The 20,661-nt window shown below is 47.9% G+C and overlaps 6 protein-coding genes across 6 annotated transcripts in view; 3 read left to right on the top strand and 3 right to left on the bottom strand.

Annotated features, from left to right (window-relative positions):
• LOC128309742 (low-density lipoprotein receptor-related protein 1) overlaps window positions 1-3,202 on the top strand; it is a 74,510-nt gene extending 71,308 nt beyond the window's left edge. Inside the window, exons 12-14 of the mRNA XM_053046206.1 lie at window positions 20-545; window positions 615-735; window positions 798-3,202. Coding sequence (XP_052902166.1) covers window positions 20-545; window positions 615-735; window positions 798-983 — 833 coding nt within the window. The 3' untranslated portion in view covers window positions 984-3,202. The remainder of the gene's footprint in view (window positions 1-19; window positions 546-614; window positions 736-797) is intronic.
• A 35-nt stretch (window positions 3,203-3,237) lies between these two features.
• On the bottom strand, window positions 3,238-5,929 carry LOC128297352 (uncharacterized). Its single transcript, XM_053032979.1, has 4 exons — window positions 5,754-5,929; window positions 5,204-5,474; window positions 4,594-5,130; window positions 3,238-4,530 (listed from the first exon to the last, which is right to left on the bottom strand). The coding sequence occupies exons 1-4, from the start codon at window positions 5,868-5,870 to the stop codon at window positions 3,305-3,307; spliced, it is 2,151 nt and encodes a 716-aa protein (XP_052888939.1). The 5' UTR covers window positions 5,871-5,929; the 3' UTR covers window positions 3,238-3,304.
• Window positions 5,930-7,720: 1,791 nt separating this feature from the next.
• On the top strand, window positions 7,721-10,618 carry LOC128310185 (pre-mRNA-splicing factor syf1 homolog). Its single transcript, XM_053046761.1, has 2 exons — window positions 7,721-7,839; window positions 7,903-10,618. Exons 1-2 carry the CDS (start codon window positions 7,798-7,800, stop codon window positions 10,468-10,470), a joined length of 2,610 nt encoding a protein of 869 aa, XP_052902721.1. The 5' UTR covers window positions 7,721-7,797; the 3' UTR covers window positions 10,471-10,618.
• Window positions 10,562-16,056, bottom strand: LOC128310184 (eIF-2-alpha kinase GCN2). The gene is made up of 6 exons (XM_053046760.1): window positions 15,961-16,056; window positions 15,666-15,823; window positions 13,318-15,596; window positions 12,370-13,233; window positions 11,703-12,297; window positions 10,562-11,645 (listed from the first exon to the last, which is right to left on the bottom strand). The coding sequence occupies exons 1-6, from the start codon at window positions 16,015-16,017 to the stop codon at window positions 10,667-10,669; spliced, it is 4,932 nt and encodes a 1,643-aa protein (XP_052902720.1). The 5' UTR covers window positions 16,018-16,056; the 3' UTR covers window positions 10,562-10,666.
• A 292-nt stretch (window positions 16,057-16,348) lies between these two features.
• Window positions 16,349-16,868, bottom strand: LOC128310092 (enhancer of yellow 2 transcription factor-like). The gene is made up of 2 exons (XM_053046641.1): window positions 16,720-16,868; window positions 16,349-16,653 (listed from the first exon to the last, which is right to left on the bottom strand). The coding sequence occupies exons 1-2, from the start codon at window positions 16,770-16,772 to the stop codon at window positions 16,431-16,433; spliced, it is 276 nt and encodes a 91-aa protein (XP_052902601.1). The 5' UTR covers window positions 16,773-16,868; the 3' UTR covers window positions 16,349-16,430.
• Window positions 16,869-17,146: 278 nt separating this feature from the next.
• Window positions 17,147-19,796, top strand: LOC128310090 (F-box only protein 42). The gene is made up of 2 exons (XM_053046640.1): window positions 17,147-17,426; window positions 17,485-19,796. Exons 1-2 carry the CDS (start codon window positions 17,306-17,308, stop codon window positions 19,302-19,304), a joined length of 1,941 nt encoding a protein of 646 aa, XP_052902600.1. The 5' UTR covers window positions 17,147-17,305; the 3' UTR covers window positions 19,305-19,796.
• The last annotated feature ends 865 nt before the right edge of the window (window positions 19,797-20,661 follow it).

Genomic DNA, 20,661 nt, shown 5'->3' on the forward strand with positions numbered 1-20,661 from the left:
TTTTTGTTTCTGTATTCAGATTGTCTGCTTATAAGACCCACTACGGAACCTTCTTCACATCCACCGTCAAGCTCGTGCGCTTCGTTTAGCTGCAATAATGGCGGACACTGTTTGGAGGTTCGTGGAATGCCCATTTGCAATTGCACGATGCAGTACGCCGGCGAGCACTGTGAAAACTATGTCACGTACCGCAATCCGTGCAACAATTTCTGCTTCAACAATGGCATATGCCGGTTGGATCTGTTCTCCTCGCCCAACGGCACCTACATACCATCGTGCGTGTGCATCGGCGAATGGACGGGCAAGCAATGTGATCGACCGCCGCGATGTGTTGGTGATTGCGGTACCTGCATCGAGGGCAGCTCCATCAATGAGTGCACCTGCGAAGATAACGATATCAGCACCTGTCTGCAAGAGGTTTCACTCAGCGAGCTCGAGCGTATGGATCCGAATGGATCCAGTTTCACACTGTCGGTGCTAGCGATCGTTCTATTTGCAATGCTCATAATAGCCGCCGGTCTTGGTGGTACTTTCTACGGACTTAGGTATGTAACGGATTTGTTCATCACATTTACCACACTGCACCATACTCAAACTACTGTGTTTTGCCACAGAAGAAGACGCACAGGGCAACCATTCCTGCATGCCCGGTTGACAGACAACGTGGAAATAACGAATCCAATGTATCTTGGCGATGCCGACGAAGGTCCAGCATTTGTACACGAAGATGATAAGGTAGATACACTCTTCTGGCTTGGGTTTCTCGATGGCGATTAACGTTTCGTTCTTCTTAATAGGTGCACTTCGGTAATCCGGTGTATGAACAGATGTATGCAGGAAGTGTGAACGTGCATAGCGATTCATCAACGATCGCTGGAAACAGTGCACATCCACTGCTAACCACTAGCTCAACGGCACCGGAAGAGAAGAAAGGTCTTCTTCAGCATCCCCAGGAGGACACGATCGCGGCCGATTTGTTATGATGTAAAACGAAATAGTAGCAGTTGCTGAAGCGACGGTTTTAGGCAATCGCTTAAAATTGTCGCGGCTGGAGGATTTACTTGCCAGCAAGCATAGCACACCGCTACTAACGTGAATGAACGAAAACTCTAAGGCGACACGCACATGACATGGGAGCCGTCCCTGGACGCGTCAGACTGTGGACATCTCGCACATCGCCGAGGAGGGGTACTAATCGCTTTAGTTACCTTTGTTTTTGTACTACTATTCAACAAATAAGAAAATGGCTATAAAGCATGCGGAATACGCGTGGCCTTAAGTGAGTTACGCGCTAAAAAGCCACAAACAAACATCGCATCACCACGAGCTTTAATGAAATGATTTTGTATTTAACGTTCCATGTTTAAGTTTAATGCTAAGTCAGTAATACAACATTAAGTGACGGTTTGAGAGACAGGGGGGGCAGAAAAGGAGAGATGAACAATATGCGAAAGGAAAAAAAAATGTAGGTATTTATGAAAAAGAAGTGCTCTCTTTTCCGCGTTTTTCCGCAGCTATCCACGTGAAAGTCTCATTTTAATTTTATCTCTACAACTAATCAAAACCAGCTAGAAATGATGCAGTAGAAGAGATTGTTTAGGTTTAAAGCCACAATTCAGGCACGCAGCGAACGAGCAAACAACTCAGACATTAACAATAATGGTAATAAGTAAGCTTATGGAACGAAAGCAGCGTGCGACTTTGCCAGATGAAGGTTGCACACAGTGTTGTGTCACAAATAGCACCATCGGTAAGAGCGAGCTCATGACTCCTAGCTCTTATATACGTAGGCTTACTCATGAGCCAAAATTCAAACCAGCTACCGGGGTTAGCTAGATATCACGTTGATTATATTTTGCGTGTTATTTATTCCACTAAGATGCTATAAAATGTATTACGATTCAATACGGAAGGACGGTAGCCTAGATTTGTAGAATGGTGCATGTTGAATTCTTCGTCTCTTGCCATTCATTGAAGTCTTTGCCGCTTTAACTATTCTCGTGGCATGAAAAGAGTTGATAACATCAAACGCGATGAGGTATTATTCTGCATCATCCGGGCAACATTACGGGTAGTATTATCTGTATTGGATAATAATATATCTTGTCTTATATCGATGGAATAAGAATACACAAAATAGAACCAAAATATCCTAAAGATAAATGATCTAAGATCTAGGAAAGATTCTTTAACACAGTGCTCATGAACGTGAGCTTGGGGCTAGGGGCACTTGTTACTCACTTCGGTTAGACTAGCGATCGAGCTAACTCAAAGGCACAACACTAGCTGCACAACGCCATAACAGGAAGAAATAAGCGCAGGGTAGGCGGAAGATGACCGCAAAATCAACAATCGACACACAACAATACAACGATATCGATGGCGAGGAGCAAAAGCTCCGCAACCGTTTTGTACAGTACTTTGTTTTCTTTAACCGTATCGAATGTAACGATACCGCACGTCTAGTGATCGAGGCAGCGCTAGCTGATGTAGTATAGAGATAAATTGCCCGGCCGCAAACATACGCTAAGAGGAGGCATGTAGATTTTTCTAAACAGGGCTGTTTGTGGTATTGTGTTTTTCTCCCATTTTGTAACAAAAATGCATTAGCACATGTGGTGGGAACGATGGCATCTTTTAAATAGTAAGTAGTGTGTAGCGAAATGAAGGTGTAACCGAATTCTAGTACATGTCCTTATAATAACGAAAAACGTTCGAACGCCACTGTGGAGGTTGTTTTGTTATACGGCTGTTGGTGACGGTAGGGGGGGGCTAGACATAAAATACGCATTTTGATCCTAGCTAAATCAAACCGAAATGCTTGCTGCGAAGAACGGGACAAAGTCGGAGAGATCACTCATACAAATGTGCGAGCGGTACTCATCAAACCAAACCTAGATAGTAGAGCAAACCGCTTTTATTTGCCATTTGCCCACATGGATTGCCGCTCCATGGTGCTCCACACGCAGTAGCAAATTCAAAAACATGTGTGATGAGTTAGACATTTTAAACGAAACGTAAGATTTCATACACGCTCATAAGCTCTATCGGTGTCGTAAGCAAATTGGTTTTAAGCTGCAGAGAGAAGTCAACTAATTGTACGCGTTATCGGTTTTCGCTCGGTATCAAAATGCATGACTCCTACACGTTACGAGTTCGACGAAGGTGAACAAACAATGTTAAGAAAAATATAAAGACTGTAATTTTTAAAACCCCCTTTGATTTGATCGATTGTTTTCTTTATTGTTACAGCACCGATGAGAATACACACATTAGGGAAAAGAGGTATCGCCTGACGTGAGTATCAGGAAACGAGAATCGTTACAGCCTCGGAAGGTGGTGGTACTTTCTGCCTGGCGCGGTTTTGCCTGCGATGCACGTATATTAATTCTACGCTCCACATCACCAGCGTTACGATGGTGAACCCGTTGATGAGGATGATGCTTTTCGAGTAGCTGCCGGTCCAGTCGCGCAACACTCCCACACACGGTCCGATCGTCATCAGCACGATCCCGTTCGTGGTCATCTGTATGCTCGACGCAGACGGTAGCCGTTTGAGCGGTATGTAGCTCGGTATGACCAGGCTCATGTACACCGATCGCACGCCCTTGGCGACACCGAGTCCGAACGCTACGATCATCATCTCGTCGTACGACCGCGCAAGCAGTATGCTAAACCGCGTCACAATCAGCATCGACAGTGCGATCATGTACATGATGCGCGGGCTGAGCTTCAGGAAGTCGCCCACGAACGGGCTAATGAAACGGAACAGCAGATCGGCCAACGCCAGCGTCGACATGATGGATGCGATCTGCTCCGTGCTGTATCCCAGATCGCCCAGTATGAATGGCGTCAGCAGGGAGAAGTTAATTTCCGCAAATACGGCAATCGACATGCCCAGCATCATGTTCAGGTACACTTTATCCTGCAGCAGCGTCAGATCAAACATGTTGACCACTTTGGTAAAGAACCCCTCCGACTTTACGCCGCAGGTGGCGTCATTTGGCACGGTGGAGGACGGTGGGGGTAAGGTAGCTTTGGTATTTTCGAGCTGTCGCACAATCGACGGCAGATGGGAAGTCTCATCGGTGAGACCTTGGTTTTCGCTGAGTGCCGGAAGTTTTACTCCGCCACTCATTGGAACTCCATTGCCAAGAGAACCTCGTCGCGGTCCTGCGTACCGTTCGTCGAATATCTTCATCGAGCTGCCGAGATTGACCGTTTCGGCCGATCCCTCAAACCAACGCTTCTGTAGCGGGGAAAATCGCACATTAATATAACTGGAGAAGCGTCTCTGAGATGGACGACGTTGTTGATGAAGATGATGATGATGTTCACCCGGTTGCATCAAACGATCCTCGGCTAAAGTGACCGATGAGTTGCGATCGTCCCATATGGCTAACGAGCTACCGAGATGTACACTTTCTGCCGAGCCCGACTGGAACCACCGTAAGGAACGGGCCGCTGGTGACGTGGGTTCAGCCTTTAGAGAACGCGTTTCTGAGGGACATCGCCGAACGGGGGCAAGCACTGTAGCGAGTTGAGGAAGATTGTCTTATAAGGATGTGCTCGGGGTGGGGACAAGATGCTTACCTTCGCTTTTCGTTCGTTGAATCGTATGCACCCCTGCAGCGTTGGACATCAATCCACCCGGTGGTTGAGAGAACGATTCGCGCTGACGGATCTGTGACGTCAGCTCGAACCCGTAGACACTCTGCGCATCTACATCGTGATCGATGAAGCTGCACTTTTCCAGCAATTCATCCTCTTCCGTGGTACATTTCTCGGTACCAACCTCAGTCGCTGGTATAATTCTCACGTCCACCGGAGCACAAGGCAGTGCCGGGCCAGTATCCAGCTGGTCTGCCAGTCCCGGTACAGTCAACAAGTGCCACTTGATTGGCTGCAGTAGCAAACCGCCGGCTATGATGTGCGTGGCCAATGCACCTATAATTAGCAGACAGTACCGAGCACCGTACAGACCGAGAAGCAGAGACACCAGCTGGGGCAACAGAATCGGTCCCAATCCGGTGATGGTCATCGCAATACCAGCCGCCTTATTTCGCCGCACCACGAAGTATGTGTTTAGCGCTAGCGAGAAGGACGAATTGCAGAATCCCATGCCCAGAGCTGTGAATGCAAAGACATTTTACTGCTGTTGAGCTTGAGGGCAAGAGCAGAGGAGTGGGTCAAACAAACGTACATGCTATAATACTGTAGGTAATGATGAAGTGTGCGAAATGTACCGCCGACGAGGTCAACATCAAGCCGGCAGAGAAGAGGAATCCACCGGCCACGGCCAGCTTCCGGAAGCCGTACCTTCGCAACAACGGTCCGTTGAACAAACCGAGCGCCATACCGACGGCTGAAGCCAGATTAATGATGATCGATGCTTTCGTGGCGGATATATCGATCTCCCGGAAGGTGTCTCTGAAGATAAGTCCGAAACTTTGGAGCACCGGTACGATCATGATCTGTGCGAAAGAGAACACATGCAAGGTGGGTCTTTTATCGGAGTAAGTGTGTCTGTGTGGATTTCGGTTATCTTTGGACGTTTTCCAATGAACGTGGATGGCTCCCGTCCGCGCGTCATCAGACGCATGGAGGCGCGTTGCGAGACAAGACACAAATGAAACTAAATCCCGACGAAAATCCCATGCGATACACGATAAGCAAATCCCGCGCCATGTGAGACAAACTTGCCGAAAGCTTCCGCATCCGGTAGCGATAAGATCCGGTACATGTGTACTTACATTGGCAAGTCCGTAGGCAAATACAATCATCCATCCCCAGCCTCCGTCCGGTGCTTTGGTTTGCTGTGGCGGTGGCTCTAGCTTGAATCGCTTCATGTTCCCGTTTCCTTCAGCCATGGCTGATTCAGCAGCGGCTTCTATCGCAGATAGATCAGATATTGCACAATGTTGTTGCAATTCACGTGGCTCTGCATTACACCTGAGATTGGTTTAGACGCTATTCGTTGTAGAACATTGTTGCCGTACACTTCGGTTTTCGTCGAACACTGAGTAATGTTTTTGTGCTGTTTGTTTTGTTACTTAATGCACAATTGCTTTATTCTAACCAGCAACACTTCACTTGTCCGTTTCCGTCGCTTCCGAATGGCATCCAAATCTTCAATCGACCGTACTTTGGCCCCAATTGCATTATCACACACGCACGGTCAGCGCACAGCGGTTGGTTTTGTTCGCTTTGTTTGGCCCTGTCTCACGCACGCGTGACTTTCCGAATCAAAAAGTGTCGCCGTCGTCGTCGTTTGTGACCCCTTTTCGGCCGCCCAACCGGTAGCCCTTGAAAGAGTTAATCTGGGCGTGATTGTTTAAACGATCCACTATATCACACTGATGCGTTCGCGGAACTTCAAACACGTTTCTTTTACATAATCGAGAGTGTCTCTGCTGGAGCACCGGACGCACCTGGACACTGGACTCAATCACTGCGCGCTGGAGAGCACACTCAAGTGCAATTTGCTCGAACTAACAAATGTGTCTGGAACAGAAGCGATGTCGGTTTTACCGTCGGTCAGCTGATTTTTAACGCGAGCACTACGTTATCGCTTATCTGCGAATGATAAAACACACAACGTTTTACAACGCTTGTCACAATGCAGAAGAGATCGGATACGTGCACGTGCACGTCAGGCAGACGAACCATACACGTTCCCGCCAATTTGGACAATGCCAAAACTGTATCGACAATTTCAAACACAAGTCACAAAACAATAAGATTTGAACGACTATATATTCGTGTATGATCCTTTTCTTTGTTATTCATTAAAAACCAGTCCAAAATGATCTAGTACGGAGTTCGAAAAATGATTATAAACAATCAAAGCACGCCATGCTCTTAGCTAACAACAATCGATAAGAGTAAAATGATGAATTTGCAGTTGGCCTTTTCCACCACAAACACGTAAACTCCAATTCGTTGGCAAACTCTTGTGGCCGTTGTAAAGATCTGGCTCAGAACATCCGAGATTTCCCAGCATTCCCCAGTATTTCGAGACGCGTGCTGGTCACCCTATTTGCGTTGTTGACAAATTCACAGCTGGTTGTGACGGAAAAGACACCCTTCGACACAGTACGGAGAAGAAAACATCCAAAACAAATGCACTATTTTGAAAAACATCCAGCAGCATTATTTAACACATAAAACTGTGGCAAATGCACTGTTTGCAAACTCACTAATCACATCACGAAACGAATCGTCCGAAGGGAGCTCTCTGAACGTGAGAGCCACTTTTTCCGCTGCTGCTGACAGAACGCAACTAGCGGAAGATGGAGCCGCATATGGATGGTAATGGAAAGATTGGGGGTGTTGAAATAGCAACATAGTAACCGTAATCATGCGCGGTAAGCGAGAAGGGTGTGCAAGAAATATGGCCCAACAACGCAAACAGGGAACGCCAAAAGGAAGGAAACACGGCATCTTCAGGAAGGGGTTGGTTTTCATCCCCTTGTGGAATCGTTCAATTGCTTTTCGTATATAAATTAATTCAACCAACAAAGGGTGGCTATGGATACATTTTGTTTTGCGAATCATGTTCTGTATCGTTTTTGTTAAAAAGAAAATTATTATTTGCAGAAATGATTCCCATTGAAGTAATATTTCTGTACTACATTTCATGCTTCTTTGGCAACACTGCCAACTGTCATTCGCGCTTTCCGCTGTTGTTTACCGGGTTTTCACGCTCCTACTGGACGACGCAGACACAAAACAACTTTTGTACAGTTAAAAACCTCAAAATAGTGTATCAAACTGGGTATTTCTAAGCGTACGAGCATGCCGATCGCATCGGAAGTGAACCTGGCGGAAGTATTCTTCGTAAGTACTTGTGGTGCGTCGTGTAGCACATTTCCTAATCCTCTCTTGTCGTTACGCTTTCAGAACGAAGAAGACCTGCCGTATGAGGAGGAAATTCTTCGCAATGCCTACTCCGTGAAGCACTGGATGCGCTACGTGGAGCACAAACGGAACGCACCACGTTTCGTTATCAACACTGTGTTTGAGCGAGCGCTAAAGGAACTTCCCGGATCGTACAAACTCTGGTACAACTATCTCAAAACACTCCGCAAGCAGGTGAAGGGCAAATGCATTACGGACAGCGAGTACGAGGAGGTGAACAATGCATTTGAGCGTGCGCTCGTGTTCATGCACAAGATGCCCCGCATCTGGATGGATTACTGCGCGTTCATGACGTTCCAGTGCAAGATAACGCGTACGCGGCAAGTGTTCGACCGTGCGCTCCGAGCCCTTCCCATCACCCAGCACCATCGCATTTGGCCACTGTATTTGGAGTTTTTGAAACGCTTCGACGTTCCCGAAACGGCGGTCCGGGTATGGCGTCGCTACCTGAAGCTATGTCCCGAGGATGCGGAAGAGTATGTCGAGTTTTTGCAATCGATTGGTCACCTGGACGAAGCGGCACAGCAGCTGGCCAGCATAGTCGATAACGAAAACTTTGTGTCCAAGCACGGCAAATCGAATCATCAGTTGTGGAACGAGCTTTGTGAGCTGATTTCCAAAAATCCCAACAAAGTACACTCGCTGAACGTGGACGGGATTATCCGGGGTGGACTGCGACGGTACACCGATCAGTTGGGCCATTTGTGGAACTCGCTCGCTGGGTATTACGTGCGCAGTGGGCTCTTTGATCGGGCACGAGACATCTACGAGGAAGCCATCCAAACGGTAACGACTGTGCGTGACTTCAGTCAGGTGTTCGATGCGTACGCCCAATTCGAAGAGTTAAGTCTTAGCAAGGTGATGGAGATGTTGGAGAGCAACCCGAATCCCACCGAGGACCATGAGATAGATGTGGAGCTACGTATGGCACGGTTCGAGTATCTCATGGAACGTCGATTGTTGCTGCTGAACAGTGTGCTTTTGCGCCAGAATCCGCATAACGTTGCGGAGTGGCACAAACGGGTAGAGCTGTACGAAGGCAAACCTCACGAAATCATCAACACCTACACGGAAGCGGTGCATACAGTGCAACCCAAGCTGGCGGTCGGAAAACTCTACACACTGTGGGTGGCTTTCGCAAAGTTTTACGAGACCAACAAACAGCTGGCGGATGCTCGTATCGTGTTCGAGAAAGCGGTTCAAGTCGACTATCTGAAGGTGGATGAACTGGCCAGTGTTTGGTGCGAGTGGGCAGAGATGGAGATTCGCCAGGAACAGTATGATGAAGCGCTACGCATCATGCAACGGGCGACGGCAATGCCGAAAAGAAAAGTGGCCTATCACGATGACACGGAGACAGTGCAGATGCGGGTGTACAAGTCGCTCAAGCTGTGGTCTATGTATGCGGACCTGGAGGAAAGCTTCGGTACGTTCAAGACGTGCAAGCAAGTGTACGATCGTATCATTGATTTGAAAATCTGCACACCGCAAATCATCATCAATTACGGCATGTTTCTGGAGGAGCACAACTACTTCGAGGAAGCTTTCAAGGCGTACGAGAAGGGTATTGCTTTGTTCAAGTGGCCCAACGTGTACGACATCTGGAACACGTACCTGACCAAGTTCCTGAATCGCTACGGAGGTCAGAAGCTGGAACGAGCTCGTGATCTGTTCGAGCAGTGTTTAGACGGCTGTCCAACGGAGCTGGCCAAGAACCTGTATCTGTTGTACGCGAAGTTGGAGGAACAGCACGGTCTGGCACGACATGCAATGGCGGTATACGAGCGAGCCACAACCGCCGTCAAGGAAGAGGAAATGTACGCAATGTTCAATCTGTACATCAAGAAGGCGGCCGAAATCTATGGCATTCCGCGTACGCGACAGATCTACGAGAAAGCGATCGAAGTTCTGCCGGAGGCGGACTCGCGGAAGATGTGCGTCCTGTTTGCCGAGATGGAAACAAAGCTGGGTGAAATCGATCGCGCTCGGGCAATCTACGCCCACTGCAGTCAAATGTGCGATCCGCGCGTAACGGCCGACTTCTGGCAGACGTGGAAAGAATTTGAAATTCGGCACGGCAATGAGGACACGATGAGGGAAATGTTGCGCATTAAACGATCGATTCAAGCGACGTACAACACCCAAATCAACATGATGTCAGCAGCGCTGATCAACGCTGCGGTTACGACTGGCGAACCACCGAAGGATGCGATGCGCGCACTGGAGGTAAAGGCGGCCGAAACGACGGCACGGGCGATAGCAGCTGTTGGTGCGTCTGGCGGCAACATTATGTTCGTGCGCGGTGAAACACAAGGAGGAACCGCCAAGGACGATCGTGTGGTTAATCCCGATGAAATCGACATTGATGACGATGAGGAGGATGAGGAGGATGATGAGGAAGATATGGAAGGAAATGCCACCGATGGTGATGGTGGTGGTGTGAATGTCAGCAAAAAGATACCCATCGAGCGCCAGAGCATTCCTGCGAAAGTATTCGGCAGTCTTCGTCGGGAAGTGGAAGATAAGGAAGATAACGAAATGGATGAATAAAGAACCTATGGTTGAAGATACTGCAGCTGCTGTTAGCAAAAGCTTAGAAGGTAAATGTAACTGCCGTTTAATTTTATATAATAACGTTCTATATATGTTTTAATCGCTCTTTTTGCACAATTACATCTAAAACAATGATCCATATAAAAGCCACACTGTAGTGTGGCGGAACGTGACGACGGCATCGGTTTCTCTCTCACAGAATCAACCGGCAGAACGAATCGGTGACACTGTACAGTCCGACGATTGGGGTCGTTCCCTTGCTTTGAGCAAAAAGGTCGACTATTTCATTGTAGATTTCCATCAGCTGCCGTTTGTGCTTGGGATACCGTTCGCACAGGCTTTGCAGCTCTACGCGATCGGTAGTGGACCCGGGCACCAAATCATCATCCTCCTGGGATCCACACTCCAGTGGATCAATTAAACCAACTAGTCCCCGAAGCGGAGCACTTGGCACATCCACCATAATGAGCGTGACCTTTTCCTTGCGATGAAACTTGGACAGTACGGGAGAGAGCTTATGCTCAACTTGATGCTCGTAGCGGCGCTTTTTACTCGTATTGACCTTCTCACTGGTCAGAAACACGAGATTGAGTGCTGGTGAGTTGTTGATCGGTTGCTGTTGATTGGCGGCAGCTGACGCAGCTGAACTGAGTCTCATCGAGGCGGACGTCGAGGTGGCCGTAAACGACGATGAATAGGAAAAGGAGGCGGACGTTAAAGATCCACCGAGCGAAGTGGTTTGAAGCGATTGAGAAATTTCGCCCGTACTCACATCCGATCGACGGAACGTACGCAGAATGTATGCCATTAAATCGGGACGGGTGACATGCCGTTCTTGAAAGCGATCGTGGTTCCATGAGCGCACACGTAGTTCTCCGCCGTCTCCTAGCAGTATGACCACATTGGCTCCGGCCTCCTTGCCCAGATCATCCACCGCACCAGCACTCGTTTCCATCACGCACGTTTTGATACCGTTCGACCAGAGCGGTCGCAGGATCTGAGCAACCTCTTTGAGCTGCGGTCGAGATCCGGTCACACAAATCATCACCTCGATCGGTTCATAGCCGGCCGTTGGGGCAATTGCGTTGACAAGCTTATCGAGCAGGAACGAAAACCCGGCACCGCTTAGATCCACTTTCGGTACTTGTAGACCGTTGTTTATTCCGGATTTTCTGTAAATAGACAAAGCAATTAATCTTTAAGAACTCGCAGTTCATCTCAATACTAACTGAAACTCTGCCATTTTGCCGTCATATCGTCCACCGACCGCGATCGTTGTGAGAGGATTTTTACGTTTCGTCTTCAGCTCACCGAGCATCTGCCAAACAATGCCGCCGGTCTTTGCGCGCTCGTAATTTACCGGCAGCCCGGGACACACGTTCAGCGGACACTGTACGCCCATGTTCTGTGCCGAAGCAACCACCGTTTCCAGATCACGGACGGCTACCTTCGCCAGACTGGCTGCTTCACCCTTGCCACGGATAATGCTCTTAAGGATGCTGCCTCCAAGCAGTTCAACGGACGATAGCTCTAGCTGAAGCGCTTCACATAGATAGTTCACGTTTACCTTCGCTGTGGCACCTACCATCAACGCGCTTATCTGCGACGAACATTGAAATTTCGAGATTTTTTCATCCAGATATTCAGCCACAAGTTCGAACAGTTCGCGATATTTGTCCGATGGCACGTTGCAATGTATGAGTATCGCCCGCAACAGTCCGATGTGGTTGAGACGGAAGAACACGTTTCGCCCTTGAAGCAAATCTAGCTCCCGCATTACATCCGTCGCAATTGCTAGCAGTTCCGCATCGGTAATGAGATGTCCTGGAGAGAGTTAGGCGTTTTAATGGAAATATAAAAAAATCCTCCTCCCCCAAAACTACGGAATTAACTTACCTCGGCTAGGAGTAACAATATCGAATGCACATTCGTATAGCTGCTTCGGGTGAAAGTTGAATACCTTTTTTTCGCGATACACACGCCCAATCGAATAGCGACGAATGTTTTTGATACCGTTTAGCGCGATGTACCGCAGGAACGGCACCCTCAGATCGTCCGGTAAAGTCACCACGCTGCCGGAGTGTGTCATCAGCTTGACCGTGTTCGACCGAGAAGCGTGCTGTTTCGTATATGGCGTTAGCAGTGGCGTAACGATCTCAATCGCTCCATGCTTTCGGAAGAGAGCGACCAGCTTCGCTTTCACGTAATCGAACCGGGGCAGTACCGGTACCATCGGTACCATGTCGAAGTGGTAGCTTAACTCACAGACCGGATCACTTTCTTGCGCAAAGCAGCGCGCTATCAGATGTTTGTAGTGTCGTGATTGAGGATTCGATAGAATGTGTCTCACCACATCCTGTATTTCTTCGGCTTCGAGGCGTGTACGTGGTACAAGCTCTGAACAGAGCAGCTCTTCCGCGGTGGGACGCTTTTGGGGATCGTGACTCAACAGCCAACGGATCACCTGCACCAATCGGCTGTAGCGCGCATCGGAGAGAAGCGTTTCCGGTAATCTAATCAACTCCGACCGTAGGTCCATCAATGTTTTAACGCGCTCCATCCCAGTGTTTAGTGGCGCAGAGCTCATTTCAAACAGTATAATACCGAGCGAATATAGATCGACCTTTTGGTTGTACGTAGAGCGAGACGCATTGCCCGTTAGTTCTGGCGCCACGTACAAGGCGGTACCAACTTTGCCCGTTAGCGAGTGTCCAATGTCGGAGGACTTTCCCGGTAGTGTATCGATTTGCATAGACGGTGCTACAAAAGAAAGAGAAAGCAAAACCAAATATATTGCGTAAACCAATTTCTCATGAGCTGTCTACATCTTCACATCAGGCATACCGTTTTGATGGCCTTGATTCTGAAGGGCCAGAATGCTGGTTGTCGCTAGACCAAAATCGCCAATCTTTACCTGATCCCGCGAATCGAGGAAAATGTTGACCGGTTTCAGATCTCGATGGATCATTCCCTGCTGATGGATGTGGCTTAAACCTTCCACGATTTCGCGGAACAGGCGCCAAACGCGATCAATATCCTGATACAGATCACCATCGATCGCCGTTCGTAGCGTGCTCTTCTCGCAAAACTCCATCTGGATGTACATGTACAGTACCTCGGGCAAATTGTGTGTCGTAACGGCTGTCAACTTTTTGCCTTCATCACCACCGCCCTGTTCCGCCAAATCCTCTCCATAACTATTGTACGAAGGTGCCTCACCGTTTGATCCTACGAATTCTATCCCTCCCGAACTGTCGTCAACGCTTTGATCGTCCAATTTACGGTGATCGTCGATGGAATCGCTACTCTCATCATCATCCGTACTGCTACTGCTGCTATCTTCATCGAGATCATTCGTATCGTCGTCATCATCATCATCATCGCTGCTCGAGTCGTTAGGCATGAAGTCTACGAAGCAATCGATATTCTTATCGCCGATAGCTTTCTTCACCACGTCAGCACCTGTAGTGCTTCGGCGCAGGCGAGAAGTTCTTCTCTTTGGTCCAGTTGCCACGGACCAATCGCAACTGCTCAACATTCCGGCCATTTCTCCTTCCGTATCGGTGGCCGTTATTTCGGAGGCGCTTGTTGCCTCCATCCAGCTGTTGTAGTACCGTACGACATTTTCGTGATTCAGTCGCGACAGTAGTTCCACCTCGCGGATCATTTTCTTGTAGAACTGTTTGCTTCGAGCCGGTAAGCGTATGCGCTTGATCGCATATTCACGATTGTCCAGCTTGTTACGCACCTTCAACACATCGCCGTATGCTCCTTTTCCGAGATAGGACAGCAGTTCGAACTCTGTCTGAATGCGCGACTTTTCGTGCCCGGTTCCAGAACCGTTCATTACGAGGGGCATGTACGGTACGAGATGCTGTTGGCCGTTTTCCGAACGCTGACCTACTGTTGGGCCGTGTTGAGTTTTCTGCATTGCCACTGAGAGCTGTTGATGGCCCACGGCTGCTGCAGGATCCGTGTGCATTAGAGTTGGTCTCAAAAATGGATGATCAAGTAACTCGGTTGCCGAGATGGTTCGCTCAGATTTACATCTTTCGACGAAATCTTTCATCTCCGAGTGAGGTGCAAGAAGCGCTTCGATTACCCCACCCAGAGCTGGCAAATCCGAGGTACGAAGCGATTGATGCACCAAATGATGGCCATCTTCCAACTCCTGAATGTAAGGTATCAAACGAAAGTCAGCAACACGCACCATTCCAGCATTGTCCATAAATACGGTCGAATCGGACAGATTGTCGTGCGACACACCATTGTTGTGGAGGTAGATCAGTGCTTCCAACGTTCCTTTCGCCACCATACTTGCGCCCTCAACACTCCAACCGAGAGAACCGGAAATACTGAATAAGCTCGTTCCGAGAATAAATTCCTGCACCACAAACAGTGTCAACGCTTCTTTTCCCATCCGACACAGGATGCCTTCGTACGCGATCAAATGCTTATGCTTCAGAGGGATTAAACCTTCCAACATTCGCTCCATGTCTCCCACAACCGTTTCCACCGGTCTGCCTCGGATGGTTCTGGTTTCAGCCATCGGTTCACCATCGTAACACAGTGTCCACTCCGTAAGATATACCAGCTCACCGGTTTGCTGGTCAATTCCAGCATACGCGATACATCCACGTTGAGAGTGACCCAAGCAAGAACCCCGAAGAACTTTCCGACCGTCGCGAAAGTATAGCAACTCGCTGCGCCGATGGTCGAAACAGATAGCACCGTCACTGTTCTCCGTGGAAGAGGTTGAGTGCAATCGGTGCATGGGGCTCGACTCGTTCAGGCTCTGGCGTGATTCTCTTCTCGTGCGCTCGAGCTCCTTCTTACGTCGCTGCAGCTCGTCCTGCATTGCTTGCCGCTTGAGGTTTTCCTCGGCCTGCAGCGTGTTTTGCCGGGCCAGCGCTTGTTTTTGCTGATTGGCCAGCATTTCATCGTAGAAGCTACCCTTCGGTGGTACATTGTGCTGATGCAGGAAGGCTTGTACGTTGTTGGCCAGCTCAAAAATCATAACTTCCCCTTTCAAGTCATCGGCTAGCTGCTGAAGCTTCTCGGTAAACTCGCGTACCAAACTGTCCGACAGTCCGACAGAATTTTTTAGCTCCAGCTTCGGCGAGCTGTTTCAAGTAAAGCAAATGAAACCGCTGTAAACCATGCTTGAATGGTAAAACCAGATATCTACGTACCACTTTGGATACTTAGCCGAGCAGCTGATGTAGAGGTCCACCTTCACGTATGCCTCCTTAGCAGATCCTCTCTGAGGCGTAAGATGCAAACGTAGCTCCAAGGGTTTCCATTTCCCATTTCTTGGCCGCAAATCTTCAACCTCATCGTGAAAAATGGACTGTGCCGAATAAGACCAGAAAGCGCCACCGAGGCAGATGAGTTAACAACGTCATCTCATAATCTAACCAAACCATATGGTATGTGTGCGAACGGCCGGTTACCGGCAGTCGCCGCATCGTTTTCCTATTACCCTACCTTTATCACTTCTAGCTCGTTTTCCTGACGCTCACGAAATGTTTCCTTCTTTGCCATGGCCGTGGATCGATCCAAGATCGACTAATTACGCTCTGCCAGGCATGTTGCTAACGGATGCTGCAATCACGTCCAAGATGAAACAATGTTTTCGCCTAAATAAGCACTATTTCATTGATAAAACACAGTCGATCCGTGCGCAGCGCTTGCTTGCTGTCGCGTTTCCGCTTGACGTTTCCGTCTGTATTCAAAACAAACCCCATTGGGAGAGCGGCGTGTGTTTATTACCGCAGATTCGCGAGCATAACTTCCGCGCCGCCTACTACTGCTGGCGCTCTCTTTTCGGGGACGAGAACGCCAAACAATATGGACTCTATTCAAGATTGTTTTATTTATCGTCTTATAATTGAACATATTGTATTATTCGCTTAACTTAGGATTGCTACACTCTCTTATTATGCCGTGGGAAACAATTACAGATCGAGCTTTTCCTGCTGTAACAAGCTCATTCGAATTTTCTGCAGCAGCTCCCGTTTCACCACATCAGGAATCAGCGTACGAGCTTCCGGCGTTACAACTTGCACGACGCCGTCCACGTTCGTGTGCCCATTTTCCACTATCGCCTGCCTGCAGAGGTATCGTACCTGGTCATTCCAACCGCACTCGATGAGCCGCAAACGAAGCAAATCTTTTAACCTGCTCCAAACCAAAAACGTTTTACTGTTTGACTTGCTGGATCGCTGAATTCTGGCTGTTTCTTACTTTGTTCGATCTCCTTGCAGGATAGTTATTTGATCAACACTTTTGCTGTACATTTTGAAACGTTTTCTGGCTGTATGTTTGTTTTTGTTCGCCCGGTACCCTTTTCTGGTGCTGGATTTTTATGATTCGGCGTGCGTTGCTTGCCAAAAATTTGGTGACAATCGGACATAATGGGTCGTCCTGTGGACATTCTCGATCGAATGCAACTTGCAACCACACTGAAACGAACGGGATTTCCCTATTGTTTATGATTAGCTTTGGTTTAAATTGCTTTTTACTCTACCCAAATAATTTACAATTGATTGTTTATAAAATTTATTTCATCCGTTCAATTATTTCCTTTTAATTCCCATAGAATTTGCACCGGAACGGATCAGATGTTTAGTGTCATGAATGTCATAGGAGTAAAAAAAAAACTACACAACAAAGCAAGCTGCAATCGTTTTTTGTGAAGAAAAAATGTTTGGAAATTAGTAAAACAAAAAGCATAAAGCCATTCCGATAGACTCATTATTCAATTATTTGCTTTAATCTTTAAAAGAACTATCGCGAATCTAGTTCGATCTAGCGAACCGCTATCTTAACGATGGCCAACATCAACGATTTGCCGAATGAAATTCTCGAGTTCATCTTCAGCTTACTTCCGCCCTATGAACCCTTGGAAAACTGTGCGGGTGTTTGCAAACGATGGAATCTGCTGGCCACAAGTAAGTGATTATCCTTAAAAATAGTACAAAAAATCTAACGTATTCCCGTATATTATAGACGTGCGAGCACGAAAGAAATCCAACCTACAGAAGGGGCTGATTGATTTTAATCTGTGCTGGAAGGAAATTCACCACGAGTCGACGCCCCGGATTGCAGCGCGTTTCGCCCATGCCAGCTCGTTGCATCGAAACTCGATGTACGTGTTCGGTGGTGCATCTTCCTACGACACCACGTTCAACGATCTGTGGCGATTTGATCTTTCGCGGCGCGAATGGATCCGACCAATCTCGATGGGAACTTACCCGTCCCCGAAAGCGGGTGCATCGCTCGTTTGTCACAACGATTTGCTGGTACTTTACGGTGGTTGGCGTCATGCGTACACACCGTTCCACATGTGCACACTAATTGACGAGCTGCATGTGTACAATATAGTGGAAAATCGGTGGACCATTCACAATCAAGCGTTTGGGCCACCGCCGATGACGGGCCACTCGGCTACGGTGCACCATAATCAGATGGTGCTGTTCGGTGGATATCAGAACAACATGGAAAATCTTCGCACATCGAACGATATCTGGGTGTTGGATTTGAAACGACTCGTGTGGAAGAAGCCCGCCGTTTCCGATCTAAAACCTGCGGCCCGCTACGGACAGTTTCAGATGGCAGTCGGGGAAGATCACCTTCTGGTGCTGGGAGGAACCGGAGGCGTGAATCGGGTGTTTAATGACGCATGGCTGCTGGACATGCAGCGTGACACCTGGGTATGGAAGCGGGTTCAAATTAAGAATAAAAAAAGTACCGTCACTCACAATTGGTGCTATCCGGCTTGCAATGTTGGTTCGAAGGTGATCGTGTTAGGACCAACGTCTCCGAACGATTTACAAATCATCGTTCCAAGCCGTGTTCCACCCGTGGGCCGGGCACGCCCTATGGTCGAGATTCACCGCAATCGAATGGGCATTGCTCAAGGGGTGCACGGTGCTGAACCTAACATTCCCCGAAACAGCCCACCACAAAGACCCAACTTACCGCCACCTCCGCCAGCACCGCTCCAAGTCGCTTCAGTCCCAGTCCTGCCAGGACCATCCGCTCCGAGCAAAGAGAGTACTGCTGCCACACCAAAACAATCAACCACTCCGGTACAAAACGTGCCCGGTGATGCGAGACCCGGTCCGTCTGGATTACGATCGCCCAGCAGTTCCGCTGGTGGCCCACCGTCACGTGCGATGCCTGTCATACGAAGTGCGTTTGGTCGCCAATCGTCCGAAGACGATCACTTACCGAAACGCTTCAATCAGCAGAACATGGAACAGAACCACATGGCGATGGTCGCATTCAGTGTAGACTCCACGAACCATCATGCATCGATAGCGGCAAGTTCTCGAGAACGACAACTCGAGCGGTTACGAAAGATGGAAGAGAAAATATCAGCCATGCGACGAGCCAAGGAAGCTGAACAACAGCAGCAACAGCAACAGCGACCAACAGATCGACCCCTGCCCGATGAGCAGCGACAAGACGACGCAAATGAATCTGTGCAGGCTAACAGAGATCCTAGCAGCATGTACGAGTCCGTCAGTACGAGTGGATCCGATCCGATCACACCGAAACGCGTAAAACGGAACGGGCTGGCCATTTACGTGTGCGATGTTTCCAATCTGCTGCCAACGGGCGGTACAGAACCGTGCATTGAGTGGCAGGAGTCGAAAAACAGTGGTCTTATAGCGGGAGCCCCAGACCACTACACGTTTTCCACAATGATCAACGGTAACGGTGAGGTGATCGTGTTTGGCGGTTTGAACAAAAACCATAAATCGGAAAATCTATGCGTTTCCAACTCCGTGCACTTTCTCACCGTCCCAACGGCCGTTGTGTAAACCCTTTTGCGCTCGCAGTGTGGCTTTCGATTAAATGCTTAGCACAGTCGTACTAATATGTTTTCCCAAGTGAACTACAGTCCAATAAATAAATTCTTTGTTGAATTTAAATTGAGATTAGATTACCAGCAAATAGTGTTGGCGCAGGTAGCTCTATTGAATGAGTTAAACGAACCGATCGCGTTACCAGTTCTTTCCCTCGCGTTGCGCTAAGAGGACGCTTAGTTGCGCTGGGTAATTGTGGGCAATTCTTTCGCTTACGACCTAACACTATCGATAATAGGAAATTAAACTGCAACGGATTGACAACAATTTTACTGCTGTTTTAATGAACTGTCATGCAAATAGCTATATTATGAATGTAACGCAAACGGGCAATAAACTTCGCGAGCAATCTTTTGCAACAAACAAGGCTTCTCATTTTTTGTGTCAGATTACTTTCTCAAAGTTAACAACATAAAACAACGAACACAATTTTTTGAATGCATTTAAGGTGTTAGCTCTTGAAAAACATGCTCTCCTGATATCGGAAAGCTGAAAACAGCTGTTTGTATGGAAAGTTAGTGTTTATACATTGCATAGCTTTCGGCGATTTTCGACCAAAATTGCTGTACTAGGTGCTACCTCTTCCGTGGTTGCTCTTCTGGTATTATATATTCAAAAACTGGTAGTTTTGCCTGTGTAATAGGGCAGTGCACTCCTTTCTTTCAAATAAAAGCTTGCCTCGTGCAACCGCAGTGCTAAAACACACTACCTGCAAAATGTACATGTATTTCATTTCATTTCTATTGTAAGCCAACACCTGTGTGCATTGCTATAGCTCATGTTGGTAACTTTGCGTTGTTTTAGCTGTTATGCCATATGAATATATTACACAAATAGTCAATTCGTCAAGAATAAGACCAATAGGGACAAATGGAATAATGTTATAAAAGAATGTTTGCAATCCTGCAGACCCGGTGGAAGAGATACTGCATCATGATTATACCTGCCTGTGTAATAGGGCAGTGCACTCCTTTCTTTCAAATAAAAGCTTGTCTCGTGCAACCGCAGTGCTAAAACACGCTGCCTGCAAAATGTACATGTATTTCATTTCATTTCTATTGTAAGCCAACACCTGTGTGCATTGCTATAGCTCATGTTGGTAACTTGTGCGTTGTTTTAGCTGTTATGCCATATGAATATATTACACAAATAGTCAATTCGTCAAGAATAAGACCAACAGGGACAATTGGAATAGTATTATAAAATAATGTTTGCAATCCTGCAGATCCGGTGGAAGAGATACAGCATCATGAATATACCTGCCTGTGTAATAGGGCAGTGCACTCCTTTCTTTCTAATAAAAGCTTGCCTC

The sequence above is a fragment of the Anopheles moucheti genome, chromosome 2 (genome assembly GCF_943734755.1).
Source record: "Anopheles moucheti chromosome 2, idAnoMoucSN_F20_07, whole genome shotgun sequence".
Classification (NCBI taxonomy): Eukaryota; Metazoa; Arthropoda; class Insecta; order Diptera; family Culicidae; genus Anopheles; species Anopheles moucheti.

Bases quoted from the DNA above. Each gene is read 5' to 3' on its own strand.
- LOC128297352 (XM_053032979.1), bottom strand. From the start codon at position 5,870: ATGGCTGAAGGAAACGGGAACATGAAGCGATTCAAGCTAGAGCCACCG. The intron at 5,475-5,753 runs GTAAGTACACAT...TCTTTCGCACAG, and splicing joins TTGCCTACGGACTTGCCAAT to ATCATGATCGTACCGGTGCT. The intron at 5,131-5,203 runs GTACGTTTGTTT...TTGCATTCACAG, and splicing joins TACCTACAGTATTATAGCAT to CTCTGGGCATGGGATTCTGC.
- LOC128310185 (XM_053046761.1), top strand. From the start codon at position 7,798: ATGCCGATCGCATCGGAAGTGAACCTGGCGGAAGTATTCTTC. The intron at 7,840-7,902 runs GTAAGTACTTGT...TTACGCTTTCAG, and splicing joins ACCTGGCGGAAGTATTCTTC to AACGAAGAAGACCTGCCGTA.
- LOC128310184 (XM_053046760.1), bottom strand. From the start codon at position 16,017: ATGGCAAAGAAGGAAACATTTCGTGAGCGTCAGGAAAACGAGCTAGAA. The intron at 13,234-13,317 runs GTATGCCTGATG...TTTCTTTTGTAG, and splicing joins GAATCAAGGCCATCAAAACG to CACCGTCTATGCAAATCGAT. The intron at 11,646-11,702 runs GTTAGTATTGAG...GTCTATTTACAG, and splicing joins GGCAAAATGGCAGAGTTTCA to AAAATCCGGAATAAACAACG.
- LOC128310092 (XM_053046641.1), bottom strand. From the start codon at position 16,772: ATGTACAGCAAAAGTGTTGATCAAATAACTATCCTGCAAGGAGATCGA. The intron at 16,654-16,719 runs GTAAGAAACAGC...GGTTTGGAGCAG, and splicing joins CTGCAAGGAGATCGAACAAA to GTTAAAAGATTTGCTTCGTT.
- LOC128310090 (XM_053046640.1), top strand. From the start codon at position 17,306: ATGGCCAACATCAACGATTTGCCGAATGAAATTCTCGAGTTCATCTTC. The intron at 17,427-17,484 runs GTAAGTGATTAT...CGTATATTATAG, and splicing joins ATGGAATCTGCTGGCCACAA to ACGTGCGAGCACGAAAGAAA.